The sequence below is a fragment of the Argentina silus genome (genome assembly GCF_951799395.1).
Source record: "Argentina silus genome assembly, chromosome: 7".
Classification (NCBI taxonomy): domain Eukaryota; kingdom Metazoa; phylum Chordata; class Actinopteri; order Argentiniformes; family Argentinidae; genus Argentina; species Argentina silus.
This window is the reverse complement of record NC_139661.1, coordinates 16781036-16808605: the sequence shown is the minus strand read 5'-3', so window position 1 is coordinate 16808605 and position 27570 is coordinate 16781036. Positions and strand designations below refer to the sequence as shown.

General features: G+C 48.1%; 1 protein-coding gene across 2 annotated transcripts; it reads right to left on the bottom strand.

Moving 5' to 3' along the window:
* slf1 (SMC5-SMC6 complex localization factor 1) lies at nucleotides 1–27570 on the bottom strand. 2 transcript variants are annotated; one of them, XM_083673337.1, is made up of 19 exons: nucleotides 27410–27570; nucleotides 26705–26824; nucleotides 25548–25626; nucleotides 25067–25292; nucleotides 24315–24471; nucleotides 23883–24146; nucleotides 23622–23693; nucleotides 22909–23049; nucleotides 22351–22517; nucleotides 21884–22018; nucleotides 21017–21158; nucleotides 20636–20801; nucleotides 20199–20344; nucleotides 19399–19541; nucleotides 16550–16629; nucleotides 12672–12764; nucleotides 11491–11673; nucleotides 5023–5225; nucleotides 510–718 (listed from the first exon to the last, which is right to left on the bottom strand). In XM_083673337.1, the coding sequence occupies exons 2-19, from the start codon at nucleotides 26813–26815 to the stop codon at nucleotides 653–655; spliced, it is 2574 nt and encodes an 857-aa protein (XP_083529463.1). In that variant the 5' UTR covers nucleotides 26816–26824; nucleotides 27410–27570; the 3' UTR covers nucleotides 510–652. The 2 variants fall into 2 exon arrangements, with proteins under 2 accessions (XP_083529464.1, XP_083529463.1); XM_083673338.1 differs by lacking the exon at nucleotides 5023–5225 and having other exon boundaries at nucleotides 1–718.

Sequence of the window (27570 nt, the reverse complement as noted above, 5' to 3'; positions counted from 1 at the left end):
TCTCAGTAAAAAATATCTTTATTCAAAATATATGTTATTAACTTTTAACAACTGATAACGTTTTTGCAAAAACAACAAGAGCAGTGACAACTTTCCTATGTGCCTTAGTGTTTGTCAGTCATACAAAGTCCAGTAGTGGCCCATCAGCCTTTGTGTGTGTGTGTGTGTGTGTGTGTGTGTGTGTGTGTGTGTGTGTGTGTGTGTGTGTGAGAGAGAGCGCCTTTAGGTCAGAGTGTGTATGCGAGAGACGCTGCTCCAGCTAGCCTCTCCAGCAGGCTGATAAGAAAGCGTGTGCGTGGGCCCTGGCACTCCCTCACAGCGGGGCACACCTGTGCCAGGTACCTCCCCACCCCCAGCACGGTCTCCAAGTCCTCCAACAGGCTCACCAGCCGTGGGTCTCCCCAGCCCTCCGCCACCTTCTGGGCCGGGTGGGCCTCCAGGGCTCTGGCCAGCCTCACCCCCAGGGAGAGAGGCTGGTCCTGGGCCTGGAGGGAGAGGATGGGCGCCCCCCTCTCCTTCAGGTAGCAGGCCAGCAGCCAGGCTAGAAGGCAGGAGCAGACCTCCAGGAAGGGCAGGTCCCTGACCTCTGACCCCTGGGCCTCAAGGGCCAAGTCTCCCGCCAGGGCGCTGCGGCGGAGCTCCTCCCTCAGCGTCACCGCGGTGACCAGGTCCATCGCCGTGCGGCCTTGCCCGTCCCTCTGCTGCAGCAGGGCGGAGCCTGTAGGGAGGGAGAGGGAGTTCAACACAGTGTACAGCAGTAACTGAGGTCCACTTCAAAGCACCCCTCCCTCCCCTTTTTCCAATTTTGGGTCGACAAATTGTGTCAGAATATTTAATTTATCATCTCAAGACCATCTTGTGAATACGGGGGGTAATATGGAATGGAATGTTCCACGGCCTTGTCATAAATGTGAGCTTGTGGTCTGAGAGGTTGGGGCTAATCAGAGCCAAGCATCCAGCCAGCTGAGTATCAGTGATAATACCATGGCGCACACCACGCTGACAAGCAGCCAAGTTGAGCAGCAACATTATCAAATAAGGCGGAAGAGAAATTGCATGGGTCAATGAGAGGACATTGCAATAGATATAAATAGTGCATGAACGAACACACACACACACACACACACACACACACACACACACACACACACACACACACACACACACACACACACACACACACACACACACACACACACACACACACACACACACACACACACCAGCTGTTTACCCCCAGGGCGACTGAGGCAGGACTTTATCTCACTGCTCTGCTAACGTATGCTGACACCATTAACTGGCTGACTCAAGGGTCACATGGTGTTTGTGTAAAAGGACTGTAACGCTGTAGGCCAGGGGAGGCTGGTGGAGGTAGAAATCGGAGGACGGGTTTGATACCATTCCTCCTCCCGTTCCATGCATCACAATGAGTCCGTCCTCCGATTTCTAAGTCCGCCAGCCTCCCCTGCCTGTATCCTGCAGGGTGTCGTAGTTACATTGTAGCATGCTTATGCAACACTGCAGACAGAGTTAACATCAAACCAGGAGAGGCATGAGGGGACAGAAGAAGACCACAGTTAAACAAGGTAATGTAAAACATGCAAACAACGCCATTATCTGAGTAGGAGACCGGACAGAAAACAGTGGAGCTACTCCACATTCATACAGCATGTAACTTAAGAGTACGACTTCACTGCCAATGAGTTCATGGCCATCAACAGGAGAGCAGGGTGATGCAGAATAACGCTCGGGAATGGAATTATCCATTGTTATTATTATATTGATGGATAATTCCATAATTCCATCATCCATCATGATGTAAACCACTCGCACACAAACATCCCGTTCGATTTCAACCCCTCATACCCTCCCGTTAGTTCCTCTGACAGAACATGTTCAGGAAATCCGATCAACGCAAACTGTCATTCTCTTATTATCACAAGTCCAGTTAAAATGTTGACATTTTCCTCCGTCTACATTCTAACTTTCTCTTTTGTCCGTGTGGAAGAAAAGCCAAAACACACGTGGCCTGTAGGAGTAGGCTGTGTGAGTCAAGTGTGAGTCCTTTGTTTGCTTTTACACGGCCTATTTCTATAGCAGACAGCGCTTGATGGCACTTGACTGTTCAACCTCCGCTATGCTGCTTGCCACTTGTGGGCTGGGTGACGGCTCTCTGACGACAGGGAGAGCGCGCAGGCTGGAAAGCTGCCGGCTTTCACTTAAAAAGAAAAAAGAGGCTTGCGAAACATGATGTCTAAATCCAGGAAGGACAACTGCTTGTTTGTTTATGTGTCATTTTCAAATCAAAAAGAAAAATCGCCTATTCAAAACAACTACTGCAATCAGCACTCCGAGCAATGTCCCTTTAAGACCGCCTCTGCCATCACTGCCATTATGACTCGAGGTGGGGACCTCGCAAACTATCAAGTGTTTCTTTACAACAGCGAGCCGACTCCGCTGCTCTGAGCACCTGTGTGAAATGGCGCGTCATCGGGGACCAGAGAGAGGGAGGTCAGTGCTCGGCTACCTCTGAGTGCTTCAAGCTCGAGCGGCAAAAAGTCAATCTGCATAAATTGTGGCGTTAATCTACATACACTTTCACATTAGCGGGGGAATGTACAACGGAGAGGTCAGCGTCGGAGCAGCAGTCAAGGACGGAAGAGCCACAGATTTGATCAAAGCAGCTTGGGGGAGAGAGAGGGGGAGAGAGAGAGAGAGAGAGAGAGAGAGAGATGGATAAAGAAAAAGATAGAGTGTGAGAGTAGAGATGGATAGAGAGAGAGAGATAAATAGAGAGAGATGGATAGAGAAAGAGATAGACAGAGTAGAGATGGATAGAGTGAGAGAGAGTAGAGATGGATAGGGAGAAAAGTTCCTCACAGCAGGTCACAATATCCAAACACTCCATGCTGATTAGGCCTTGCCATTAAAGCCATTGAGCAGGAGTGCTTGTGGAGTGTGTGAGGTCAGAGCTCAGCCACGGCCTTCGGGGAGCTGAAGGATGAACATCAACTCCAACAGCAGAGGAAAAACTGTTTTGCCAAGTAGACAAAAGCAAAGTGGACCTTGAAGACAAGCTTTTTTTTTTTTAAGTAAGATGTTTTTATTCACAATGCTACACCTCTGGGTCTTTTCTGTGACGGGGTGCAACCTTGGGTTGTGTTCTCTCTCTCTCTCTCTCTCTCTCAGCCCTTTGAGAAGTAGGCTTTGGAAGAACTCTCCAAAAAGGAAATAATTTCTCTCTTCAGTCAATACAACACAGGCACACCTGAAGTGTCACATTTTCCAAATGATGCATCTTTTCATCTTTAATTTCTTCTTTATTTACAGATGTAAAAAGACTAGATTTGGTTTCATGTCCATTCTCTCTCAGTAGTATTATCTTACGATAGCACCGTTAAAAGGAGGCAGAGGACAGGAGAGGCAGACGAGAAGCTAGGGGGGAGGCAGGGGGAAGGCCGGGAGGGGCAGAGGGAAGGCCGGGGGGGGCAGAGGGTAGGCCGGGGGGGGCAGAGGGAAGGCCGGGGGGGGCAGAGAGAAGGCCGGGGGGGGCAGAGGGAAGGCCGGGAGGGGCAGAGGGAAGGCTAGGGGGAAGGCAGAGGGAAGGCTAGGGGGAAGGCAGAGGGAAGGCCGGGGGAGGCAGAGGCAGAGTAGAGGCTGGTGGTGGGCCTGATGTGGTCCCTTCTGTGGAGCCGTCATGTCAAACTGCCTGACACAGGCACAGAGAGACGGGGGATGGTGTGGGGGGCGATGCAGTGGAACTCTGCCTGTCCGTCTGTCCATCTTAGCCTGTTTCCCTCTCTTCACTCCTGTCTGCCTGTATGCCCCCCCCCCCTATTCTCTAGCTCTCTCCCCCTGTCTGCCAGTCTCTCTCCCCCTCTCCCCCCCTGCATATATGGTCACCAGTAGAACATGATGAATGCAAACAGCGAGTAGATCTCCCTCCCAGTGGACCCTGGAACCAGCGGCTGCCTACTCTTCACAATGGTCCATGAAATACACAGCTGTCAGTGCTTTACCTCACACCTCTAGTCCCGGCACACACACACGCACTCACACGCACGCGCGCTCGTACACACACACAGACATAAACACACACATGTACATACACACATATACACACACACACACACACACACACACACACACACACACACACACACACACACACACACACACACACACACACACACACAGGGGTTGTGAGTGGCCAGGGCTTGGTATGATATTGGCTGCTGCATCACGGAGAGTGATTGAAGTGAGTCCAGGTATTGGCACAACGTGTCAGATATGCTGCTCTGGAGATAAATAAAACACCTGGGGGATTACGTGAGGAAGGGTAATTACGCTTCTGTGTGTGTGTGTGTGTGTGTGTGTGTGTATGCTCAGGCTTGCACTCTGAGGGAGCAGAGAGAGGGAATTCACACGCCTTGCGAATGCTACCGCTGCCTGCACTAGCTAGATGCAGCCTGACTGACACACACACACACAGACACACACACACACACACACACACACAGACACACACAGACACACACACACACAGTTCACACTGGAGCAGCCAGCCCTCTAGCCTTTAGAGGGCAGGCAAAGACAAGAAATCTAAAAGCGAGAGGAGAGTGGAGGAGGGGAGGGCTTGCTCCATCCCCCTCTCTCTCTCTCTCTCTCTCTCTCTCTCTCTCTCTCTCTCTCTCTCTCTCTCTCTCTCTCTCTCTAGTCTGGAGTGAGAGCAGAGGCAGACAGGCAGGGATGCAGCAACACAGTAAACATCCCCGTCTCTCTTTCCCCTTCCGCCTGACACAGACGCATAGAATGTGTCAACTGAGGCCAGAGGCATCAACACACACACTCACACACTCACAATACCAGAGAGTCATCTGACCACAGAAAACAAAGAACATACAGTAGCCTACACATCCAAATATTCTAAAGCAGACTCCTTTCCTTGTCTCCTCTACTTGACACACACACACATAGATCTAAAACAACAGGATGGGCCTAAGCAATATGGAGGCAGCATACCGGGTCTGTGGTTAATCCTGTCGGTTCTCTCTCCAAAGCACTGCGCATGGAAGACAGGAGACCGGCTCTGTGTCCCAACGATCCACACGTCCCCCTGAAGTGTGCCCTTCTCTTCAGGGGTGTATCTCTAGGCCAATAGGGTTGTGTGTTTGCGGAGATAATGAGTGCTCTCTGGCCTGCAGGGTGCTCACCCACACAGCGGCCTGGGCAGACAGAGATTACAGGCAGATTAGAGGCTGGAGGGGGGCATGGCCACGGTGTAATCCCCTGAAACCACAGAGTAGACCGGTGAGAGTGGGCATCAGCCCCACAGGTACACCTGCCACACACACGTCGCGCAGACGGACGGACGCACACACGCATTGCTCACACACACACATCGCACGCACACACACACACACACACACACACACACACACACACACACGGCCGCCATGACACTGCAGGACCAGTGAGCAATGCTGTCCTTAGGACAATGTTCAACAATCGACAGCGAGACGCTTTAGTGTCATTGAATAGGAATTTGTGATACTTGGAGCATGTCATGATATTTGGACCATGTCGTGATATTGTTCTTTTATTGACAACAGTCTGTAAAAGGGCTTAAAACACCAGCTATGTACTAACTATAAGTGCAGTGTCTGTCTTATGCAAGGTAAAGCGCATCTAGCATTGAAAACATGTCTCTTCTGTTTCACCAGACCATTTACAACACCACCCGTACCCTCTATGGGTGGCATATCTACCATACTTCAGCAATGAACCATGTTATCACATATCATGATATTTTAATAGTAATATCGTGACTAAGGACATGTGGATATCGCCCAACCCGACTAGTCACATGACTGTAGTCAGACAGTGGGTTGGTCTCAACAGTGGACCAATGGGGAAAGGTACAGTAAGACCTATACTAGGCTACTCAATCAGCTACTGTACAACAGTGTCTGATACTGTTCCTCATTCTGTTCCAATGGTATAGAATGAGCCCGTCCTCCGATTTCTACCTCCCCCAGCCTCCCCTTGCTATACAGTACAAAACTCTAATCGGATCACTGCATGTGGATTTAAACAACTTCTCTCTTTCTGAGAGAGAGAGAGAGAGAGAGAGAGAGAGAGAGAGAGAGAGAGAGAGAGAGAGAGAGAGAGAGAGAGAGAAATGTTACTGGGCCTTTGGGAGAATAGAAAAGACACATGTAGGAGAGCAGAGGAGTTCCTTGGCCTGTGCTACTCTCTCTCTTCTAAAAGACCCCCCCCGCCATGATACCCACTAAAACACTGAAACACAGCAAGGCCAGTGGTAATAAAAGAAAAGTGTTAGACAGGGAGGTGAGGGGGTGCAGTGGTGGTAGATGGGGGGGGGGTGCCAGAAACCTTCAGGACCAAAACACACCACAGACTGAAGTATGTAAGCACATCCTTGGAATAAATAGCAGCTCTCACACTCACAGCCTTGAGAGCACAGGACAAAGAGTGGAGTGGGTAGGGGTCTCAATACAAATAGTGTTCTGAGTGGGGACTGAGAGACTACACTCTTCCTCTACTCCATCAGACAGAGAGAGAGAGAGTAGAGAGAGAGAGAGAAAGAGAGCAGAGAGAGCAGAGATGGAGAGAGAGAGAGGGAGTAGAGATGGATAGAGAGAGAGAGGGGGGGTGACAGTCAGAGAGGGAGAGCAGAGATGGATAGAGAGAGATAGAGAGAGAGAAAGTAGAGATGGATAGAGAGAAAGAGAGAGAGAGAGACAGAGACAGATGAGTACAGTACAGTATATGGTGTAGACATTGCAGTACTCTTGAGGGACACAGCGGTCTCAATCCTGACAAACACCTCACAAAACAGAAAAGGAGGGAGAGGAAGGAGGATAAAGTTAGAGGAAAAGGCCCTTCTGATGCACGACGGTGCTCATCTCCAGAGGGTTGCTGGTTCAAGTCTCAGTAGGGATAAACAGAACGACTGAGCACACCCTGAGCAATGCACCATCTATTCGCCATTTTGAAAAGCAGAGAAGGACCCCAGCACGCGCGTGCGGGTGTCTGCAGCTCTGCCTGACTGAATGTGTGACACTCCAGCGCCCGCAGTAGTCTGAGGGGACCGTGTTGTTTCCTGTACCGCCAAACTGATGACGCCTTTCAGCTCCACACACATTAATTCAGTAAAACTCGGAGGGATTGGCTGGGGAGAGAGGGGGAGCAGGGCGGAGAGAGGGAGAGGTGGAGAGGGCGGTAGACGTGGAGAGGGAGAGGGGGAGGGGGGAGAGAGAGGGTGGGAGATGTGGAGAGGGGGAGTGGGAGAGAGAGGGCGGGAGCAGGCAGCAGAGCTGATGAATGTGCCTGGTGTCACGAACACAAACAAACAACAGCGGAAGAGACGTGTAACTCTCACTGTCCTCAATTAAACAGTTTTGCAACTGCTCTAATAGAGAAGAGGACTGGGAAAAAGTACACACACACACACACACACACACACACACACACACACACACACACACACACACACACACACACACACACACACACACACACACACACACACACACACACACACACACACACACACACACACACACACACACACACACACACACACACACACACACACACACACACACACACTTCACTGTGACTGACCTAGGTGTAAAAGGCCCAACCTGAACAACTTTGCAGTTGTGTTGTTGCCGGGCCTAAAAAGAGACTGGATTTTGGGGGGCATCTAAGCGGACTGGGTCTGCCTACTAACACAGGCGGCTGTATTGAGCCAACGTCATTAGAGATTAGGGGAGCAGAGTGGATAGTGACAGCTTGAAGGCTCTTTTCTTCCTGCTCCACGCCTCCGCACAGGGGCTGAGCCAGGGCTCCAGGTCATTTTCCATTCCAATCAGGAACGCTCTGGCCATCCTGCAAAATTAAACACTCCCAGCCAGCCGAGGAGGGGGCACGGGGCGTGGGCACACACACACGGAGCAAGCACACACACACACACACACGGAGCAGGCACACACACACATACGGAGCAGGCACACACACACACTCGCATACACATACACACAGAGCGGGCACACGCGCGCACACACACACACACACACAAACAGACAGGGTCGTGCGGGCCAGCCTTGAGCAGAATAGGGAGGGGAAGCCTTGCCCTCAGCCATGGCATGCTTTCTCTGCCAGCACCCCAGGGTCGAGGGTGGGGGCCATCCGTTCCTCCCCACCCCCTCCACCAGCCTCCCTCCCTCCCTCCCCTCCTAGTGGCCTCCGACCAGGGTGATTATTATGGGGGAGAAGCCTCCTATAGAAAGGCCTTGCCAGTTTGCCAGTGTCAGTGCTGCCTTCTCTGACCATGGCCTGGCAGCTCAGCCTGGCTGCAGGAAATAACAACACAGCAGAGGGAGAGAATGGTGGGGGGGGGTGGGTGGGTGTATCCTGGACCTGGAGGAAAGTTAGCTTAGCACACAGCAACGTAGATGTTTCTTTATCAATGCCTAAATGTCAGTTTATATTGTCTATATTGTATTTTGTTTTTGTTTATGCATACATATGTATAGATTATGTATTGTGTATATAAATACACACACACTCAGTCAACACTTTATTAGGAACACTAAACTAATACTAGGTAGGGCCTCCCTTTGCTCTAAAAACAGCCTAAATTCTTTGTGGCATTGATTCCACAAGATGTTGGGAACATTCCTTTGAGATTCTGGTCCATGATGACATGATTGCATCACGCAAATTCCTGCAGATTTTTCAGGTGCACTTTCAAACTGTGAATCTCTCGTTCTACCAATCCCAAAGGAGTTCTATTGGATTCAGATCTGGTGACTAGGAAGGCCACTGAAGACCACTGAACTCATTGTCATGTTCATGAAACGACGTTTGAGATGACTTTTGCTTTGTGACATGATGCATCATCATGCTGGAAGTAACCATTAGAAGATGGGTAAATTGAATGCATGGTCAGCAACAATACTCAAATAGGCCGTGGCGTTCAAGTGATGATTGATTGGTAATTAAGAAGCCCAAAGTGTGCCAAGAAAACATTCCCCACACCATTACACCACCTCCACCATGAAAAGGTGTACATGAGGGGAACAAAATAATTGAATCCTTTTTAGAATATGTATGTACACACACACACACACACACACACACACACACACACACACACACACACACACACACACACACACACACACACACACACACACACACACACCATTCGGAAAGTATTTAGACCCCTTCACTTTTTCCACATTTTGTTGTGTTACAGCCATATTCTAAAATGGATTACATTATTTTTCCCCCTCATCAATACACACGCAATACCCCATAATAAAAAACTGAAATATGACATTTACATAAGTATTCATACCCTTTACTCAGTACTTTGTTGAAGCACCTTTGGCAGCGATTACAGCCTAAAGTTTTCTTGGGTATGACGCTACAAGCTTGGTTGTATTTGAGGAGTTTCTCCCATTCTTCTTTGCAGATCCTCTCAAGCTCTGTCAGGTTGGATAGGGAGCGTCGGTGCACAGCTATTTTCAGGTCTCTCCAGAGATTTTCGATCGGGTCCCAGTCTGAGGTCCTGAGCGCTCTGGAGAAGATTTTTATCAATCTCTCTGTACTTTGCTCCATTCATCTTTCCCTCAATCCTGACTAGTCTCCCAGTCCCTGCCACTGGAAAAAATCCCCACAGCATGATGCTGCCACCACCATGCTTCACCGTAGGGATGGTATTGGCCAGGTGATGAGCGGTGCCTGGTTTCCTCCAGAAGTGACGCTTGGCATTCAGGCCAAATAATTCAATCTTGGTTTTATCAGACCATAGTTTGTCATGGTCTGAGAGTCCTTTAGGTGCCTTTTGGCAAACTCCAAGCGGGCTGTCATGTGCTTTTTACTAAGTAGTGGCTTCCGTCTGGCCACTGTACCATAAAGGCCTGATTGGTGGAGTGCTGTAGAGATGGCTGTCCTTCTGGAAGGTTCTCCCATCTCCACAGAGTTACTCTGGAGCTCTGTCAGACTGACCATTGGGTTCTTGGTTACTTCCCTGATGATGGCCCTTTTTCCCTATTGCTCAGTTTGGCCGGGTGGCCAGCTATAGGAAGAGTCTTGGTGGTTCCAAACTTCTTCCATTCAAGAATGATGGAGGCTAGTGTGTTCTTGGGGACCTGCAGAAATTTGTTTGTACCAGTAAAGGCTAGATCTACATCTAGTCAAGGAGTAAAGACATAGACACTACGCGAGGTTATAAAACATACCAGCGTAGAAGGAAAGTGAGCCGTGTCAAATTAGGAGCACGCTCTCATTACTGCTGCTCCATCTACCCCCCTCAGACACTCCCAGACCTGGGCCTGCAGGAGCAACACTGAGGTGTCCTAGACAGACAGACAGACAGACAGACAGACAGACAGACAGACAGACAGACAGACAGACAGACAGACAGACAGACAGACACATACACACACACACACACAGAAACACACACAGATGTCTGCTACCCTGACAGCCCTCATTTACACACTCACTCTCTCTCTCTCTCTCTCTCTTTTCATCCCCTCTGCCTCTCTCAATCTCCCCCCCTCTCTTCCTCCTTTTCCCCTTCTCTCTCTCTCTCATTCGCTTCTAATTTTACAAACAGCCTCTTCTTCTGACCTCTTTTAATTTGCTCCTTCTCTCCTGTCGCCTCACTCTTCGGTTTCCTCACCGGGACCAAACAATCCCCATCTAATTTATTTTGAGGACAGAATATGTACATGTGTTAATGGGAAAGCCGAATCAAATTAACTATAATTAGTCAAACTGGAGAGTGAGCAGAGTAGTGGCAAGGGCGGCTGGGAGAACGTCTACCTAGCATGGGAGTCTTGTTCAAAGCTGTCTGTCTACCCTGGCAACACACACACACACACACACACACACACACACACACACACACACACACACACACACACACACACACGCACACAGACACACACACACGTCTAGCCCCCCTCACCCACCCACCACCACAGCTATGTCATCCTCTCCTCCGTTTTGACACACGTCACACTCACTTCAAAGCTCCCAAACAGCGATTGCATGTGGCAAGCAAACACCCAGACACACACACTATTTCTGTTGTGACAGATTTTCCCACAAACCAGCGTGTGAATTTCACAAGCGGCAGAACCTGACTCTTCTAATCTCTTCAGAAAGACATTAACAGACATTTTATGAGAGGATGGGTAATAGGCTTGGACAGACGCTGCAATGGAGCACAGAGACGAAGAGAGGGAAAGCTTAGAGGAGAATGTGTGTGTGGGGGGTGTGTGTGTGTGCGTGTGTGTGTGGTTGGGGGGTGATGGTAGATTGGAAAGATGATTTAGATTTGAGACAGCAAGCATAGGACTGTTAGGCCTCTGAGGCCCAGTGACAACGGTTTGTGTGTGTGTGTCTGTGTGTGTGTGTGTGTGTGTGTGTGTGTGTGTGACTGACCAGCGTGCTGCAGGAGCATCTTGGCGATGTCCATGTGTCCGTTGAGCAGCGCGTCATGCAGGGGGCTGACTCCGCCCACCTGGCTGTTCAGGTGAGGGGCGGGGCAGTGGAGCAGCAGGGCCTCTACGCACGCACTGCTGCCATGGTTACAGGCTTCATGCAGGGGAGTCCAGCCTGCATGGTCTGAGGGATAACACACACACACACACACACACACACACACACACACACACACACGCAAAGTCAAGTCATTAAAAGAATATTGACATTAGTACCAGTATCAGCTTTTTTTTTTAATATTTGTAACTTGCGAAAAACATGATATGAAGACTTGGAGACGAGCATGAACGCACATTGACACATTGCATCGTTAATATCGTCAGACGCTTTAATTCCAAAAATCAAACCTTCTCCATCAATACTTCTCGAGCTTCACTTCTTACAAAACACAGAAAGTTCTCTCTCCATATCTATATCGACGATCTGAAGGCAAACTAAGCCCCTCTGAATCTATATTGTGTGGAAGCGGTGTAGCATATTATTCCATGAAAAAGAAAAATATATATATCGCAGGCAAAACTCGTGTGTTTTCTGTCTCAGAGAGCAGAGAGGCCTCAGCTTATGGGACGTAGTTATGCTCCATGTCGCCACAGGATGAAGATTAAACTCAAACTATTCATCCCTCTCGTTCTCCATTTCCATCCCTTCATTCTGTCCCGTCCATTCTCCTATCTCCCTCCCTCCCTCATCCCGGCGATTAAGAATAGGAAAAATAATTCAAACAATGTTAACGTATACATTATATATTTACAGGGACTAAAGAGGAGGCGTTATTATAGTGATTATATGTGCCCTAAAAGGGTAAAAACAGCTGTTGTAAATATCAGAGGGCGTGCGTTTCGCTTGGCAAAGTGGCTATAAATCTATAGCCCCAAACCCACCCTGCGCCGCCAAGACACACCCTTCGCATTTTAGCTAAAGGTTACACCGACGATGACGCACACACTCCTCTTTTCTTCCCTCGCTTTTACCGACGTTAAATCGCACCTCGGCGCCCTAAAAGTGAACGGGAAGGTGGCGGGAGAGGAGGGAGAGAGGGAAGAGCAAGAGAGAGAAGGGAGAGAGAGAGAGAGAGAGAGAGAGAGAGAGAGAGGAGGGAGAGCAGGGGTGAGGAGACCTACCTTTTACGTTGACATCCGTCCCAGGAAGTGCCAGGATATGCAGCAGCGTCTCTACCTGGTTCTTCTTGCAGGCTCTGTGGAGCAGCGTCTCTCCTTTGCCAAGGACGGAGAGAACGGACAGAGGAGAGAGGAGAAAAGAAAGAAAGAGAGAGAGAAACCAAAATTAGGGTGTGTCCTGGCGTCCGTTGTCCCTCGCGAGGTGCGCACACCAATAACATGCTGGAGAAATGTCCCCAACGACCCAAAAAAAACCTGACCTAAAAAAAAAAAAAGAGGACCCTCCAATGAGAAAGCGATTTAAGAGGAGATGAGAAAGGGGGAGACCCCCCCCCCAAAAAAGAAAGAAAGAAAAAAACATCTCAAAGATGGGCTCCTCTCCTCCTCCTCAGTCTCCTCTTTTTTTGGACGGAGTGAATTTCCACACCAAAGCCCCACAAAGTTAATAACAGACAGGCGCGCGCGCGTGTGTGTGTGTGTGTGTGTGTGTGTGTGTGTGTGTGTAAAGCGCCTTCCTGTCTTCCTGTCCGGTATTGTTCCAGTAGAGGAAGTTATGGTACAGAGCCCAAACACAAAGCCTCCAACAGGATTGTTCACACATCCAGGGTTCAAAAGCTCCACTGGGCATTACCAATGTACCACGTGATATTTAATCAGCAAACTACAACACACGGCCACAAAAGCCTCTGAAGGCTTTTATTTACATTTTCCACCCCCCGATGCCCCTTCCTCTCTCCCTCCCTCCCCCTCCTCCTTTCGCTCTGTTTTTGATACAATATTAAATCAGGAATACATTAGGAGGGCCAGTAACTCCTCTGTTAATGTAGGGCTGAACTTCAGAGGAGAGTAAAAGGCCAAGCATGAGTGGCTCTGTGCTCGCCAGGATAATACAGGACTGCAAAACACTTTACTAGCTCTCCCCAGGACGCCTGCCTGCCTGCCTGCCTGCCCGTCCGTCCGCCTGTCCGCCTGCCTGCCCGTCCGCCTGTCTGCCTGCCTGCCTGCCTGGTTGGCTGTCTGTCTGTACACAGACACACTTCACTCCAGTACTGAAGATCAGACCAGGGGAGGGCATGGGGAGAGGGAAGAGAGGAAGAAGAGAAGGAAAAAAGGAAAGATATGGAGATGGGGGGAGAGGGAGAAAAGGAGAGAGAAGCAGGAGAAGAAAGAGTGGTAGGAGAGAGAAAGAGAGAGAAAAAGACAGAGAGAAGTAGAGGAGTAGAGAGGAAAAGTCTCGCTGCCTTTCACACCATTGAACAACAGAGAGATATTGAAAGTGCCCTCTACCATTCAGCAGCACTGTCTTCTTGTGTCTTTAAGGCAACATAAGATGCATGAAATGTCATTCACACCAGGTTGAAGGGCAGGCAAAGGGAAACGGAGATGCTGTTTATCCGTAGCTTCCGGGAACGGTTCCGTTTATTTTTCTTAAAACGCAAAAGATGAAACACAGCTTGGATTGTTGCTGCATAGGTTTAACAATCGTCTGTACCTCAGTCAGTGCTTTACAGCAGCTCTACGACACCCAAACGCCATCTCGTAAAAATCTCTCCTCTTGCCAGTGCAACCAAAACACAGTCACTCTGCCAAATTCTCTCTCTCTCTCTCCAGCACCGGAAATACAAAATGGATCCCGTCTTTGCTCAGTTATGTGTTTGGATGGAATGCGGAACGGTGCGTCTCGTCCAACTGACAGAGTCAGAATTTCAGTGGGGAGTCCAGAATGTACTGAGACTGGCGGATCGAAATCTGGTCTCGGAGTGTCCCGAAGCAGAACCGTGACCCAAAAGGCACGCCCTCCTTTCTGTGTTACTGGTCCGTGCCCAAAGTCCCTCACTGCACTAGGAGAACACACTGCACTTTAATCAAAATGGCGGACACAAGCGGCTTCTGATGTTATGTTGGCGAATATCATAAGACAAATCTTAATATTTTCAGATTATATATATATTTTTTTTTTTTTTAAAACAATTTTTTTTATGAAAAACTAAAAAACCGGCCCAAAACAAATCAATAAACAAAAAGGGAGAAAGAAAAAAAATCCAATACCCCCCCCAAAAAACTAAAAATCAATTAGAACAGATTAAAATGACACATACATTATTTATTTTTTTAAAAACAACCAAACAAACAACACATTCTAGAATGGCGTCAAAGCCTGCCCTTAATGAGTTGTTCAGCACAGTGGCAGGTCAGCGTTCTCCACGCCGTACATACTGCCATTAGCGGCTCTAAAACGCTGTGATTGAACACCCATTCCACAGCTCTCCATGTGTACATATCCTCGCAAATGCCAGGCCCAATCCACGCACTGTTAAATCACTTTAATGGCTTCAATTTGGACACAACGCCTCCATTATAAGGGGTAATTGCATGCTCAGCATTTACAAGCACGAAAAGGATAAACCCGTCTGTCCTCTTCCATAAATCCCCCCCGGTTTCTCTCTTTAATAGAAAAAGTTCAATTAATGTGTTGCTCTTTATTTCACCAAGCGTCACACTTTGTTCCTCTCTCTCTGCACTCCAGGTAAGTGTCGCTTGGCGAGCTGGTTCCCCAAACGCTGCTTGGCGCACATATCCAATGACAACGCTGTTTGTTTTGATGGCGGAGCCAAGTATCAGGGTCTTTTTTGGACTCTGGGAGAGCGACAGCAGCAGCGGAGGCTGGAAACGGAGGAGAGGCTCAACGCACGTGTTTGATACCGTTCCTCATTCCATGGATTTACAAGGAGCCAGTCCTCCGATTTCTGCCTTCACCAGCCTCACCTGCTACTGTAGCTGCTGCTGGTTTACCTATACCCAAGAATGCTGCAGTGTGACAAGGATGATGTGATATATACTTGCTGTATTTGATATACAGAACTTTCATGGAGATTGTGGAGGCTGTCAGGGCGAAGATAGAGCAGACACAGATACACACATCACCTGCCCATAGCCCTCTCAGCTGCTTGAGGGGAGCAGACGAGTGGCCGTGAAGCTGCAGATATGCTGCATAGAAAAGTAGCACATAGGAGAGCAAGCTGAGATATGTGTGTGTGCATGTGTGTGCGTGTGTGTGTGTGTGTGTGTGTGTGTGTGTGTGTGTGGGAGAGAAAGAGAGAGGAGGGAAAGAGCAAGAGGAGAGGATGTGCCGATGGTTCATCAAAAATTTATGCCAACCACATCGGTATAGAGATCACGTAGTGGAAAAACAACACATGCGAACAGCCTTGAGTCTCTCCTGCCTCTGCCCTCCCTCCCTCCCTCCCTCACTCCGGCGTGGGGCCTTTCTGATCAGGTGGAGGGAGGAGATATGAACACCGACACCTTGGAGAGTTCACACAGAGTGCCAAGTCTCTAATTGCAGGAAGTTACACACAGTCGCTCACTTTCACAGCTCGGTCCTAATTGCCGCATTTAATATTCTTAAACTGGGGGGGATCAGAGGACCGTTGTGTGTACCTGTGTGTGTTTGTTGGTTTTTGTTGGTGTTAACTCCCATTGTTTCTGTCTCCTTCACTTATCTGTGTTTTAACACACACAACAATATGGAAAGAGACAAAAAATAAGCACAGTGTGGAATTTCAATGAGGATGTTGGAAGCGTGCTTAAGGAGTATACAAACTCGGAAAATAAGTGATTGCGTTGAATTCACCCTCCAACCACATACTGTACCCACATGACCAAAAGCCTACATGTACAGCTGACTGAAGGGCTGTGCTAGCATATGCTAATCAATTGCTACATACATACATTATGTACCGTTCATTAAGCCCAAACTGATGACAGGGCGATCACGCATTAGATATTGATGACCTAGTCTTGTGCATCAGTCCATACAAAGTCAGCGTCTTGCAAATGTGCAGCTTATAGCGCTGTGTGTGTGTGTGTGTGTGTCTTACCTGCTGCGTTGACTTTGTGCAGACCTCTGGGGATGTTCTCCTTCGGCGGGCCTGTTCCGTTATTGAGAACACTCAGCATTCTGGGTAGAGACAGGAGGCAGGGGAGTCAGAGGTCTTCTCTGACAGCATCAACAACAATCATAAGATCCCAGAAACACTCCATTGTTCTCATAGATGAAATGATATTCACAGCAATGTTCAGTAGATCGCAGGAACATAAAACAAACACTATTAACAGTAGGCTATGGAAGGGCCCTCTTCAAGTTCAAAGTTCAAGTTTAAAAGCTTTATTGTCATTTATTATGTTCATTTGGCATCCATGGCTTACAAGACACAAAAACACACATAAAATAACAAAATACAACATTTTTAAAAACTGTACATTCACGCAGTACGTCCCATACTTTCCCCCAGCGCAGTGAGTAATCAGCTTGATGACCATGTCAATCAAACTGTCATGGCCTGGATAAGGACCCCCTGCCTGGATAAGGACCCCCAGCAATACAGCGGCTACCACACACGTCTCCATCTATCCTACATCTACTGTATTCCCTTCAGAGACTTCATAAACGTCACCTTTCCTTCTCCATAGCAGTTTCTCTCCCACTTAGTGAATAAAACACAAACTGCAATGGGGGGAAAAAAATCATATTAGGGGGAATAAATAAATAAGACTTGAGTGTAGATTCTTCAAAGCTACTATACGCTAATAGCTGTGCGCTGTCAGTACTCCTGTGTGTGGGTATAGGAGATCTGCCTGCAGGACGTCTGACGTGGGCTTGACAGTGTGTGTCTGTGTGTGTGTGTGTGTGTGTGACAGGGAAGGGGAGAGCCATGCTTGCTACAGGGAAGCCGCTTGTTCCCTGGTAATTGGGTTGTTCAGAACCCAGGAAGAATCTCCCAGCAGTGGGAAAGGAACACGCGTCCTGTCACGTAGCTTGTTATTAGCAGGGACAAGTCTGTGAAGAGATGTGGAGAGAGAGAGTGTGTGTGTGCGCCTGACAGAGAGAGAGAGAGAGAGAGAGAGAAACGGGAGGAGGAAGCGAGAGCAAAGGATGCTCTCATATAATCTCACTTAACCCATAAGTCCCATTTCCACATTAGCTGGCAATAGACAACACTTGGCAAGCCCACCCTCTGTCATTCCCCTGTGGTCCACCTTAGGGGACCAGCACTCTGTCACTCTGGCCTTACTATCATTTCATGGCCTGGGGCAGTGAGCACTGACAAACCAACCAGCACAAAACACCCACGTGGAAAACCAATACTGCATGCACCAGGGGAGGCTGATGGAGGTAGAAATTGGAGGACGGGCTCATTGTAATGCATGGAATGAGGAATGGTATGAAGGTGTTTGATACAATTCCTAATTTAATGCATTACCCCCCCCCCCCCCCCCCCCATCCAACCAACCCGCCCACACACCCCAGTGATTGTCACATAAAGCCCTCCCTGGAATCAAGCACAAAGGCAGGCAAACACAATTTTCTCATCTCTTGAAATGACATTGCGTTTTGTGTTTAATTGCTTTCACAACAGATAAACTGTTCATTTCCATCTCAATCCCGGCTCTGAGTTGTTTAATTGAAGGGTTGGAGCGATCCACTGCGGTACAGTTAGCTCCGTGTGTGACGGGGCAGGCGACACACACAGTGTAATGACAGACCTAAACAGGCTGAAACAGAAAAGCAATAAGCTGTGCTTGATTAAGCCAGCGGGAGGAAACACGGCTTCAATTATGGAGGGACTCCCGCCAGCCCACCAGCCCGCCAGCCTGCCAGCAGCCTGGGTCTGGGTCTGGGTCTGGACCGGTGCCCTGACAGGCAAGGCAAGTTGGCCCACCGCCCCCACCACCACCACAGGAAGACAGAGACAGACACAGATTAATCTCCTCAGCCTCGTCAGACGTTCGCTAGGTTAACTGACAGCTAATGCTACCACAGGAAGAGGAGGGGTCCCGGTCTGGTTCCCATTCAGGTCCCCTTTGTAAATGGTTTATAATTGTATAACATATTGGTTATAAGTGATTTATTAACTAGTTATAAACCGTTATTAAACCCTTTATAAAAATAAAAGGCACAGCAGGTCAGCATGTGTGTGTGTGTGTGTGTACGTCCGTGAGGAGGGGAGGGGAGGGAGGCTGTCGCTGGTCAGTGAGTAAACCACTAGCCCTGGTATGAACCCCCTCCCCAGTGGCGCCTGCCCATCTCCATGCCAGCAGCACAGCAGCTGCATGGTAGGGGGCGCGGGCAGAGGTGAGGGGGTAAGGGGGCTAGCTGTCTGTCTGCCTGTCCAGATCAGTCTAGCCATGGGGCTCTACCCTCCTCCCTGCACCTCTCCTGTCAGCTCCCATACAGAGTGACGTGACGAGCCACAGGCATGCCCAGCGATGCCATTCCACTCTGACCTCAACGAGACCCCTGTCTGTGTGTGTGTGTGTGTGTGTGTGTGTGTGTGTGTGTAAGTGTGTGTGTGTAAGTGTGTGTGTGTCTCTCTCTCTCTCTCTCTCCCTCCCTCCCTCCTTTGCCCACACGCTCGCACCCCTCTTATTCCCTCACCAGGTGTTCATTTTCCATCTTCCATCCCTCTTTTTTTCACTCTCCTCCCCCTACATCTTCTCTCCCCTCCACACTCGTATCCTCTCCCAACAGCTTCCCTCCTCTCCGCCCCCCTCAGGGAGGATGACTGGCTGGGCTACGTAGCCATGCTACTCTCTGTGTAGCTTGACTGGGGTAGAGGTCCCCAGAGGGGCGTCAGACAGACAGAGAGGTAAACAAACAGACAGACAGACAGACGGTTAGGCAGACAGTGTCGACAGACTGACAGACAGACAGATGGACAGTACTCACCCTGACCCAGACCCCTGGCTGGTCCAGCTGTGGGAGGTGGGTTCAGTCACAGGCCGCGGACCCCTGCTGTCTGCCCGGGGGTCCCTGCTTCCACCTGGCCTGCGCCCACACAGTCTCCCCAGGGCAGGCAGGTAGGAAGACACCTGTCAGAGCACACACATAAACACAAACACACACAGGGGGTGAGGCTGGGGGGGTGGCGAGGATGAGAGAGATTTGGGCTCTATTGGCTTGAGAGTGTGTGTGTGTGTGTGTGTGTGTGTGTGTGTGTGTGTGTGTGTGTGTGTGTGTGTGTATGTGTGTGTGTGTGTGTGTGTATGTGTATACGGGGAGGATGAAGAAGACACACAGAGCTACCAGCTGTGTGAGTAAGAGACCCAGCTGTTGCATATAGTCTGATCACTTCACAATAGCTGCCCTGTCTCTGTAACAAAGAGATTCAAAACACCAAACCACTGATTCACTACATCTGCATAACATACCATACCACTGATTTACTACATCTGCATAACACCCCATACCACTGATTTACTACATCTGCATAAAACAAGCCACATTCAACTACAACAAATGATCCTACAAATGTCTGATGGAATGTTCGGTTGGCTCTTTCAACCCCTTCCATGTCCCCCTAACACTGGTGGATGGCGGTAGAAAGCAGTGGAGGCCAGGGGAGGCTGGTGGAGGTAGAAATCGGAGGACGGGGCTCATTGTAATGCATGGAATGGAATGAGGAATGGTATCAGAAAGTCACAGCCACAGTAAAGGGTACAAGCAGGAGGTTTGTTTACGGTGCGTACCATCTTCAGTAACGAGAGGGGTTCCGTTCCCACGGTGAGGCCGTTCCTGCAGCACACGTTCCTGAAGATGGCGTCGGCCGTGACAAGCTGCAACCTCGTAGAGGGGATGCTGGGAACAAAGTCTCTGAGAACGTCAGATGGCAGGTCTGGAGGAGGAGAACACACAGACGGAATGATGACGTACCATTCCGTTCTAGAACAGGGGATAGAAAACACTCTGGCTAGATGGGTCATTCTCTCAATGACATCATATCGTGTGTGAATGCTACGTTCATGCAACAACAGTATCAATACACCTAGCTTCTTAATGGTCCCAGTGCAGCTAACCCAGCAGACACTGCATTCTTTAAGATGTATATGCATTGGGCATTATCAATTCAGGTTCCATGTCCCCATCTCTAGCACAGAGTAATCAGTCTGTGGCTGTAGTACCGTACCCTGGCAGAGGATGGCGATGTGTTCGGCCAGGTCCTCCAGGCTCTTTTCCACCAGGCTACGGTTGAGGCGGCTGTGTTCCTGACACCAGTACTCCACCACCACAGACACCGTGTCCTGGAGGGTCATCCGCAGCTCCTGTCTCCTGGCCCTGTCCGTCGTCTCTCCCTGCAGGAGACAACAATACAGGGACACAGGTGAGGCTGACCCCAGGTGAAGCTGACCCCAGGTGAGGCTGGCCCCAGGTGAGGCTGACCCCAGGTGAGGCTGGCCCCAGGTGAGGTTGAGCCCAGGTGAGGCTGAGCCCCAGTTGAGGCTGAGCCCTAGGTGAGGTTGAGCCCCAGGTGAGGTTGAGCCCTAGGTGAGGTTGAGCCCCGGTGTACCTGACAGGTAGACAGTTCCCACTCCGAGGCCTGGACCACGAGCTGTGTGAGCTGCAGGACGGGCCTGGAGCCCAGCGTAGTACGCTCCCACATGCTCCAGAAGCTTCCGTAGAGGACGGATGGCCGCGAGCCCCCCGTCTCTCTGAGGACAGAGGGATGAATAAGGATTCGGTGTCAGTGCTGTTTTCATGGAGCGCCATCTTGATTAGAAATACAGTCTAAACTGTTTCCAAGTAAGTGAGCTGAATGAACCGCTCTGATTGGTAAGAAGCCAAAAAGGAAGGGAAAAGTTTTCCTGGATTAAACAAATATTATCCTGATAATTCCTAACTTATTAATAACAACTCTCAATGGGTAAATGTGTACAATGTCTGTCTAGGTCTACAGTACAGTATGTGTTATGACTTGATTGGGATACTTATTACCAGAGAGCATGGGACGCTGGTGGAGGTAGAAATCGGAGGACGGTCCTGCTGGGACCATATATACTGAAAAATGTATGCACTCATTGCAATGTAAGTTGCTTTGGATAAATAAAAGCGTCAGCTAAATGGCATATTATTATTATAGCAAAATTATATTATTTGTTATATATATATTATATATATGCAATACATACCGTACCAGTCAAAAGTTTGGACACACCTTCTCATTCAATGGTTTTTCTTTATTTTTTATTATTTTCTACAGTGTAGATTAATATTGAAGACATCAAAACTATGAAGGAACACATATGGAATTATGTAGTAGACAAAAAAGTGTTAAACAAACCAGAATATGTTTTATATTTTAGATTCTTCAAAGTCCTCAGATTTCTACCTCCACCAGCCTCAACAGCCATAGAGTAGGCTGTAGTGCTAACTGTACCTGGTTTTAGCTGAGTGAATCTCACACTGGAAAAGCTTGAGCACGAATGCCTGCAGGTCGCCATGGAAATGGAGCAGCTCTGGGGAGGCGGGGCTATGGAGTGAGTGACAGGTGGACTCGCTGGCCATGCAGTACCTGGTGATGGAGAAAAAAACAGAGGAGGAAATACAGATATAGAACAATGGCCATTATTTGACTGTACACCGTAAACACCGGTGATCTCATCTAATCTCTGTGACTCACACATCACACCTGAATCCAATCATTCTTAACAATGGTAGGACTGTGCCATACAATATTAGGCCAGCCATTGGTACTATAGCAAGCTCAGGTGATGAGTAAATTATGTATGTGTTGGAATGTCAAATGCAATTAAATTTGTTGTTGTTTGTTTATGGCACAAGGACAATGACACAGGCTGTAGGGTCTATGACAAGCTCAGGTGAAGAGTATAGTAGAGGATATACCTGACGGAGGTCTGGAGGAAAGGCCAGAGTCCGTTCTTGCACTCAGGGCACTGCAGCACCTGTGTGAAGTACTTGACCGTGCTTTGGATGCCCCAGGGAGTATTGCATTGTAACATTGTATGGAGAACCTTCCGGAAGGTGCACAGGAAGTACGGTGTAGCCTCACCCTGAACAGGGAAGAGGAGCCATGAGATGAGAGGCAAGAGAGGGATGTTTTATAATATTAATATAAGAGGCAAGATAGGCATGAATTATAATATTTCAATTCAACCAATTCAGGAAGAGATCTAAAAATTCCAATTCAAGGATTGAGAAAAACCCTCAGTGAAAATAGACACACCACATACAATTGAATAGTAATTTAAATTCATTGCATTGAAATGCCATGCAACAGACACTCACTCTGAGCACAAACACTAAACCTTTAACTTCCCTCAGAGCTGTCTTATTAGGCCCTGAGGGCTGGTTTGAAGGGGGGAAGGGAGGGAAGGGGGGGAGGGGAGGGAAGGGGGGAGGAAAGAGGGAAGGGTCGAAGGGAGCCAGTCTGGCTGGTCTAACCTGCAGAGCATGCTGCATCAGGGTTTGGAGGTATGGCACTGGGGGTAGCATCCCTGGCTGAAGAGAGCCCAGGATCTCATCCAAGGCCTCAGAAAACAAACCACACTCTAGGAGAGTCTGTACGTTACACACTCCAACGATCTGTAGGGAGGGGGGGGGATTACCAGTAAAAGGTGGCACTTGTTCTTATCAAAAGTTGTACTTACAATGACTTACAGTTGATTCACTTACTTGTACTTATCACAAGTCACTTTGGATAAAAGCTTAAATGTAAAAATATGGATGAAAAGGAGAAGAGAAGGGTAATGAGTAGAGTCGTAGTGTGTGTCAGAGGATGATGAGGTCATCCTGGTTACTGTCACTTATTGGCTACTTGAATATAGAGTTCAGGAATTAAAAAAAAAGAAGGACATGAGCGTTAATAAATAGCAATCTTAGTGAAGTCCACTCGGGAAGGCATTGACAGGACAGTGGAGAGTATGCTTAATAGGTCTGCCAATCACGTCTCCCCAACCTGGTGACAACATTGGTTAAATCAGGTGACCCGGATATGATGCGTCCTTGCACCAACTGTCACCTTAAAGCGAAGCGCCTGACACAAAAGGAAATTGAATGACCTGATCTGCTAGACGAAATGAAACGCTCATTTTACAGTTGTAAGATCCTCATGTATGGCGGGATGTATTAAATGTGCTCTGGGCAGATCTACGTACCTGAGAGCGTGTCTTGGGAACACTGTAGCTCCGGAACTCCAGGAAGAGTTCAGCAAAACTGTTCTGCCCTTGCTGAAAGCGAGACGTCAAAATATGTGTCACATACGCAGTCAGGGTAGTCATTATCACAACGAGAACTGACCATTGTGGGTTCCCGACATTCGCAAACGTTTTCACCCGGAGGAAACAGAAATGATTGGTGTCTTGTCCTCTAGTACTTTGAAACATATTAGAGAGATCTGAAAGAACATGTTCCCCCACCTCTACTTTAGAGACGTAGTCCCGGAGCTCCGTTTCCAGCGCTGAGAAGAGGTTGTCATTGGCTTCCGTTGACACTGACTCCTGTGGGATCTCTTCTGGGTACTGCTGTGGTTCCTGTGGGATCTCTTCCGGGTACTGCTGTGGTTCCTGTGGGTGCTTATCTGGTTCCTCTGGGTGCTTCTGCGGTTGTTTTTTTGAGTCGTCCTCGGAGTGGTCTTCTTGGGGCTCGTGTAGCCAGTTTGACCCCATATCTACACATGTGTTCTATTCAAAATATATTTAAAAAAAATATATGTTTTCATTAATCTGGGACTACGGATGTGCTAAATTGTCAAAGTCTGTAGCCCCCCCTTCCCCAGTCAATGCATAAATAATTGTTGTAGAAACACAAAATGGCATAGGGGCCTTAGGGAACAAGTGTTGCTCATGTACCCAAAACAGATGTTTGGCTATGTGGTTCAAGGAGTAGCAGGGTGCATTCTGGAGCTTCACATGCTCTGTGACATGTCTGACCAGGACGTGTGTAAGTTCTACTTTGGAGAGGGGAGGTGGGGAGAAGTACACTTTGGCCTTCCCCGCTTTCAGGATCCTGAAGAAGAAAAAAATATGATTTAAATGAATCAATTCATGGATATATTGCTATATTGTACAAATCAGAGATCTTTTAGGAACCCGATTAAGGATTCCTCAGTGGAGGAGTGCTGTTGTTATAATTGATATGTTGCCTGTAAAAAGAAAATGGTATTGCCTGTGTAAATTGTGTCCTTTTAAAATCTTGATGTAAATACTAGTGATGTGTGTATATGTTGTAATCAGGGCACCCTTGAAAAAGAGACATTGGTCTCAAAGGGACTTCCCTGAATAAAGAAAGGACAAATAAAAAAATAAATAAAAAGGTTCCGACAAATCTGTTTATATCATCACCGTCCACTACCAGTGACACTTAATCCTGGTCCTGGAGAGCGACATTGGCTCCTTTTTTTGGCCTAGCCTAGTGCCATCACACCTGATTGAAATAATCAACTGATCATCAAGACCTTGATTAGGTGAGTCAGGTGCGTCACTGCTGAGCTGGGACAAAAGCCTGCAGCACTGTGACTCTCCAGGACCAGGATTGAGTGTCACTGTTCTTAACCATCCTCATCCCCTCATTCTAGAGAGGCCTTACAGGGACCCCTCCTCACCGTGTGAAGAGGTCTCTGCGATAGGGGTTGTGTATCATCATAAGGACCACCCAGCCCTCAAAAGCCCCGGTCAGAGCACCGCTGGCCACCCTCTCCCTCCACACCCGCGCTGGGTTAGAGGCCCCGGGGGTCCGATAGGCTACGTTCAGCTCATAGGGTCCCTCAGGCAGCCATGCTCTATTCTTAACACTGTCCAACACATACTCCGGAGTCACGATCCACTTCCCTGACAGAGACGGAGAAGAGAAATGTCAGGATCTCAGAAAAACAATCCTGTCATAGGCTAGAAATAAAACTGTCATCATCATCATCATCATAGTCTCCATCATCATCATGATTATTGTCGCCGTCATCGTGATCATCAATATTAGTCTTCATCATCATGATCACCATCATCATTATTGTAGTCTTCATCATCATCGTCATCATGATTATCATTAGCATCATCAGAATCATCATCATCATCACCACCATCACTCACCTCCAGCGCAGGCTGACAGGAACTTCTCTCTGGGCAGGGTACGGGTGACTATAAGATGGGTGGTGCCTTCTCTGTAGACCTGGAAGATGAAGGAAACCTTTACAACTCAACGACTGCAGGGCACAACACATACAGTACACCAGCGGAGAACAATGGAGAAGATATGGGATGAAAAGCATGACAGAGAGGAAAATTCAAGCCGGGAATATTTGGTGAAGTACTGCAAAAGACACAACTAGATGCTTGTCACGGGGGATTAACAAGTCAGAGGTTGTCTGCTACACAATGCAAAACAGTGCTAAACCTGAAATGCAACTTTAAAAGAAATCTGAGTATCCTTTCTTGTGAGGGGGAAAAGGGTTAAGACATTTGCAGCACATTTTGCTCCTCTGGGAATGTAGTTACTATACAGTAACTATAAAAAGAGGCAATTGAGGGCAAGGATAAAATTACATCCCAACATCAGAAACCAATTAGGTTCATTATTCAGGGCTAATCACCTACTGTTAATCTTTCTCTGAATGAATTGTATGACAGGTGCTTTACAATGCTGTCAATGGCAGCCTTGCATGCTATTTTCTGCTTATGAGGGGGGAGTGGATGGGAGGGGAGGGGAGGGGAGGGGAAGGGGAGTGGGGGTACACTTGGGAGACGCACTGAGCACTGATTATTGAATGCAATCGTCATTGTGCACTCAATGTCTAATTTAACTGCAACCTTTGCCTGGATACAGATACCAGGGGAGGCTGGTGGAGGTAGAAATCGGAGGATGGGCTCATTGTTATACATGGATTGGAATAAGGAATGCTATCAAACACCATTGTGTGTAATACCATTCCTAATTCCATTCCATGCATTACAATGAGCCTCCCCTGACAGGTCCACTGTGCCAAGATGTTATCATACATTTGTCATGTAGCTGCTATGCTGCTAAGGAGCATATTGTTTTCAGAGACAAGGCTGGCTGCAATAGTCAGTATACAGCTTTCATAAATACAAACAGTATAGAGTAATAGCAATTCACAGGGCTGTTCACTGAGTTGATTTCAGGTCTGCAGAAAGACCTAGTTTGCAGGTCTCCCTTGTAAAAGAGGTATTCCTCAATGTGACTTCCCATATTAAATGTAAGTCCTTATACCAACCATCCTTATACTTACAGAGCCACCAATGTATTTCCCTCGCAGTTTTTGGATTCCATGGAGCAACTTTCCCTTCTTCTGGGGGCTCTTGATCCCAGAAATTTGGAAGACATGCTTTGTGTCCACCATCCTGGTAACCTAGAGAACAGAGAGACATCAACACACTCTGGCTCTTGGTGCATGAATGACTAGACCTTTACCTAGGCAGTTAAATAAAATAAAAAACAGAAACAATAGAAGCCAGAAGAGGTGACTTTGACTGAATATAGCCTTGGGTTGAGGAGGCGGGGACTGGAAGTGTAATCTAACTATAGGTCTAGTTGTTTGACATGTCAGTAAATAACTTGCCTGTACAACTCAGTACATGCAAAACAAGTTCTCAATGTAGCCCTGAAATAATGTATGACCTGTTCCTGTCCTAGCACTGAACTGAAAACAACACAGTTCGTGGTTAGGGGGTTTGAAGCACAATGGATACAGTTAATACAGTTTGAAGCATACTAGATGACAAGTTGATGCAAAGACAGTATCAAAACATTATGGTTTAAGGTTGAAGCCCAAGGATTGCGGGGCGTGGGAGCTGTCATATAGCAGAGTTTTTAAAACTCGCAGGCAGCTATTTGCAACAAACCAAACTTCAACATCTTCAAACTTCAAACTTCGCTGTCTTGCACATTCCTTTCACTCGCAACACAGAATAGAACAGAACGTCAACACTTCTACCTCTTGCACTTGACAAATTTCAGACCCTGTCTAGATCTGACAGCCAATGATACCATTTGGCGAAGCAGCAGTATTTCATTTATTCCCAGTTGGAATTCAATTACATCCCTCCACAGTGTATGAACTCTTTTACAAAAACGTAGATAATGTTGTACGTTATT

What these genes read in the sequence shown, in the direction of transcription:
- slf1 (XM_083673338.1), bottom strand. Translation starts at nt 26,815, where the DNA reads ATGGTGGACACAAAGCATGTCTTCCAAATTTCTGGGATCAAGAGCCCC. An exon ending in ACTACGTCTCTAAAGTAGAG is followed by an intron (nt 23,694 to 23,882) that starts GTGGGGGAACAT and finishes TCTCGCTTTCAG; the next exon opens with CAAGGGCAGAACAGTTTTGC. An exon ending in AGCCAGGGGTCTGGGTCAGG is followed by an intron (nt 16,630 to 19,398) that starts GTGAGTACTGTC and finishes GTCTCTACCCAG; the next exon opens with AATGCTGAGTGTTCTCAATA.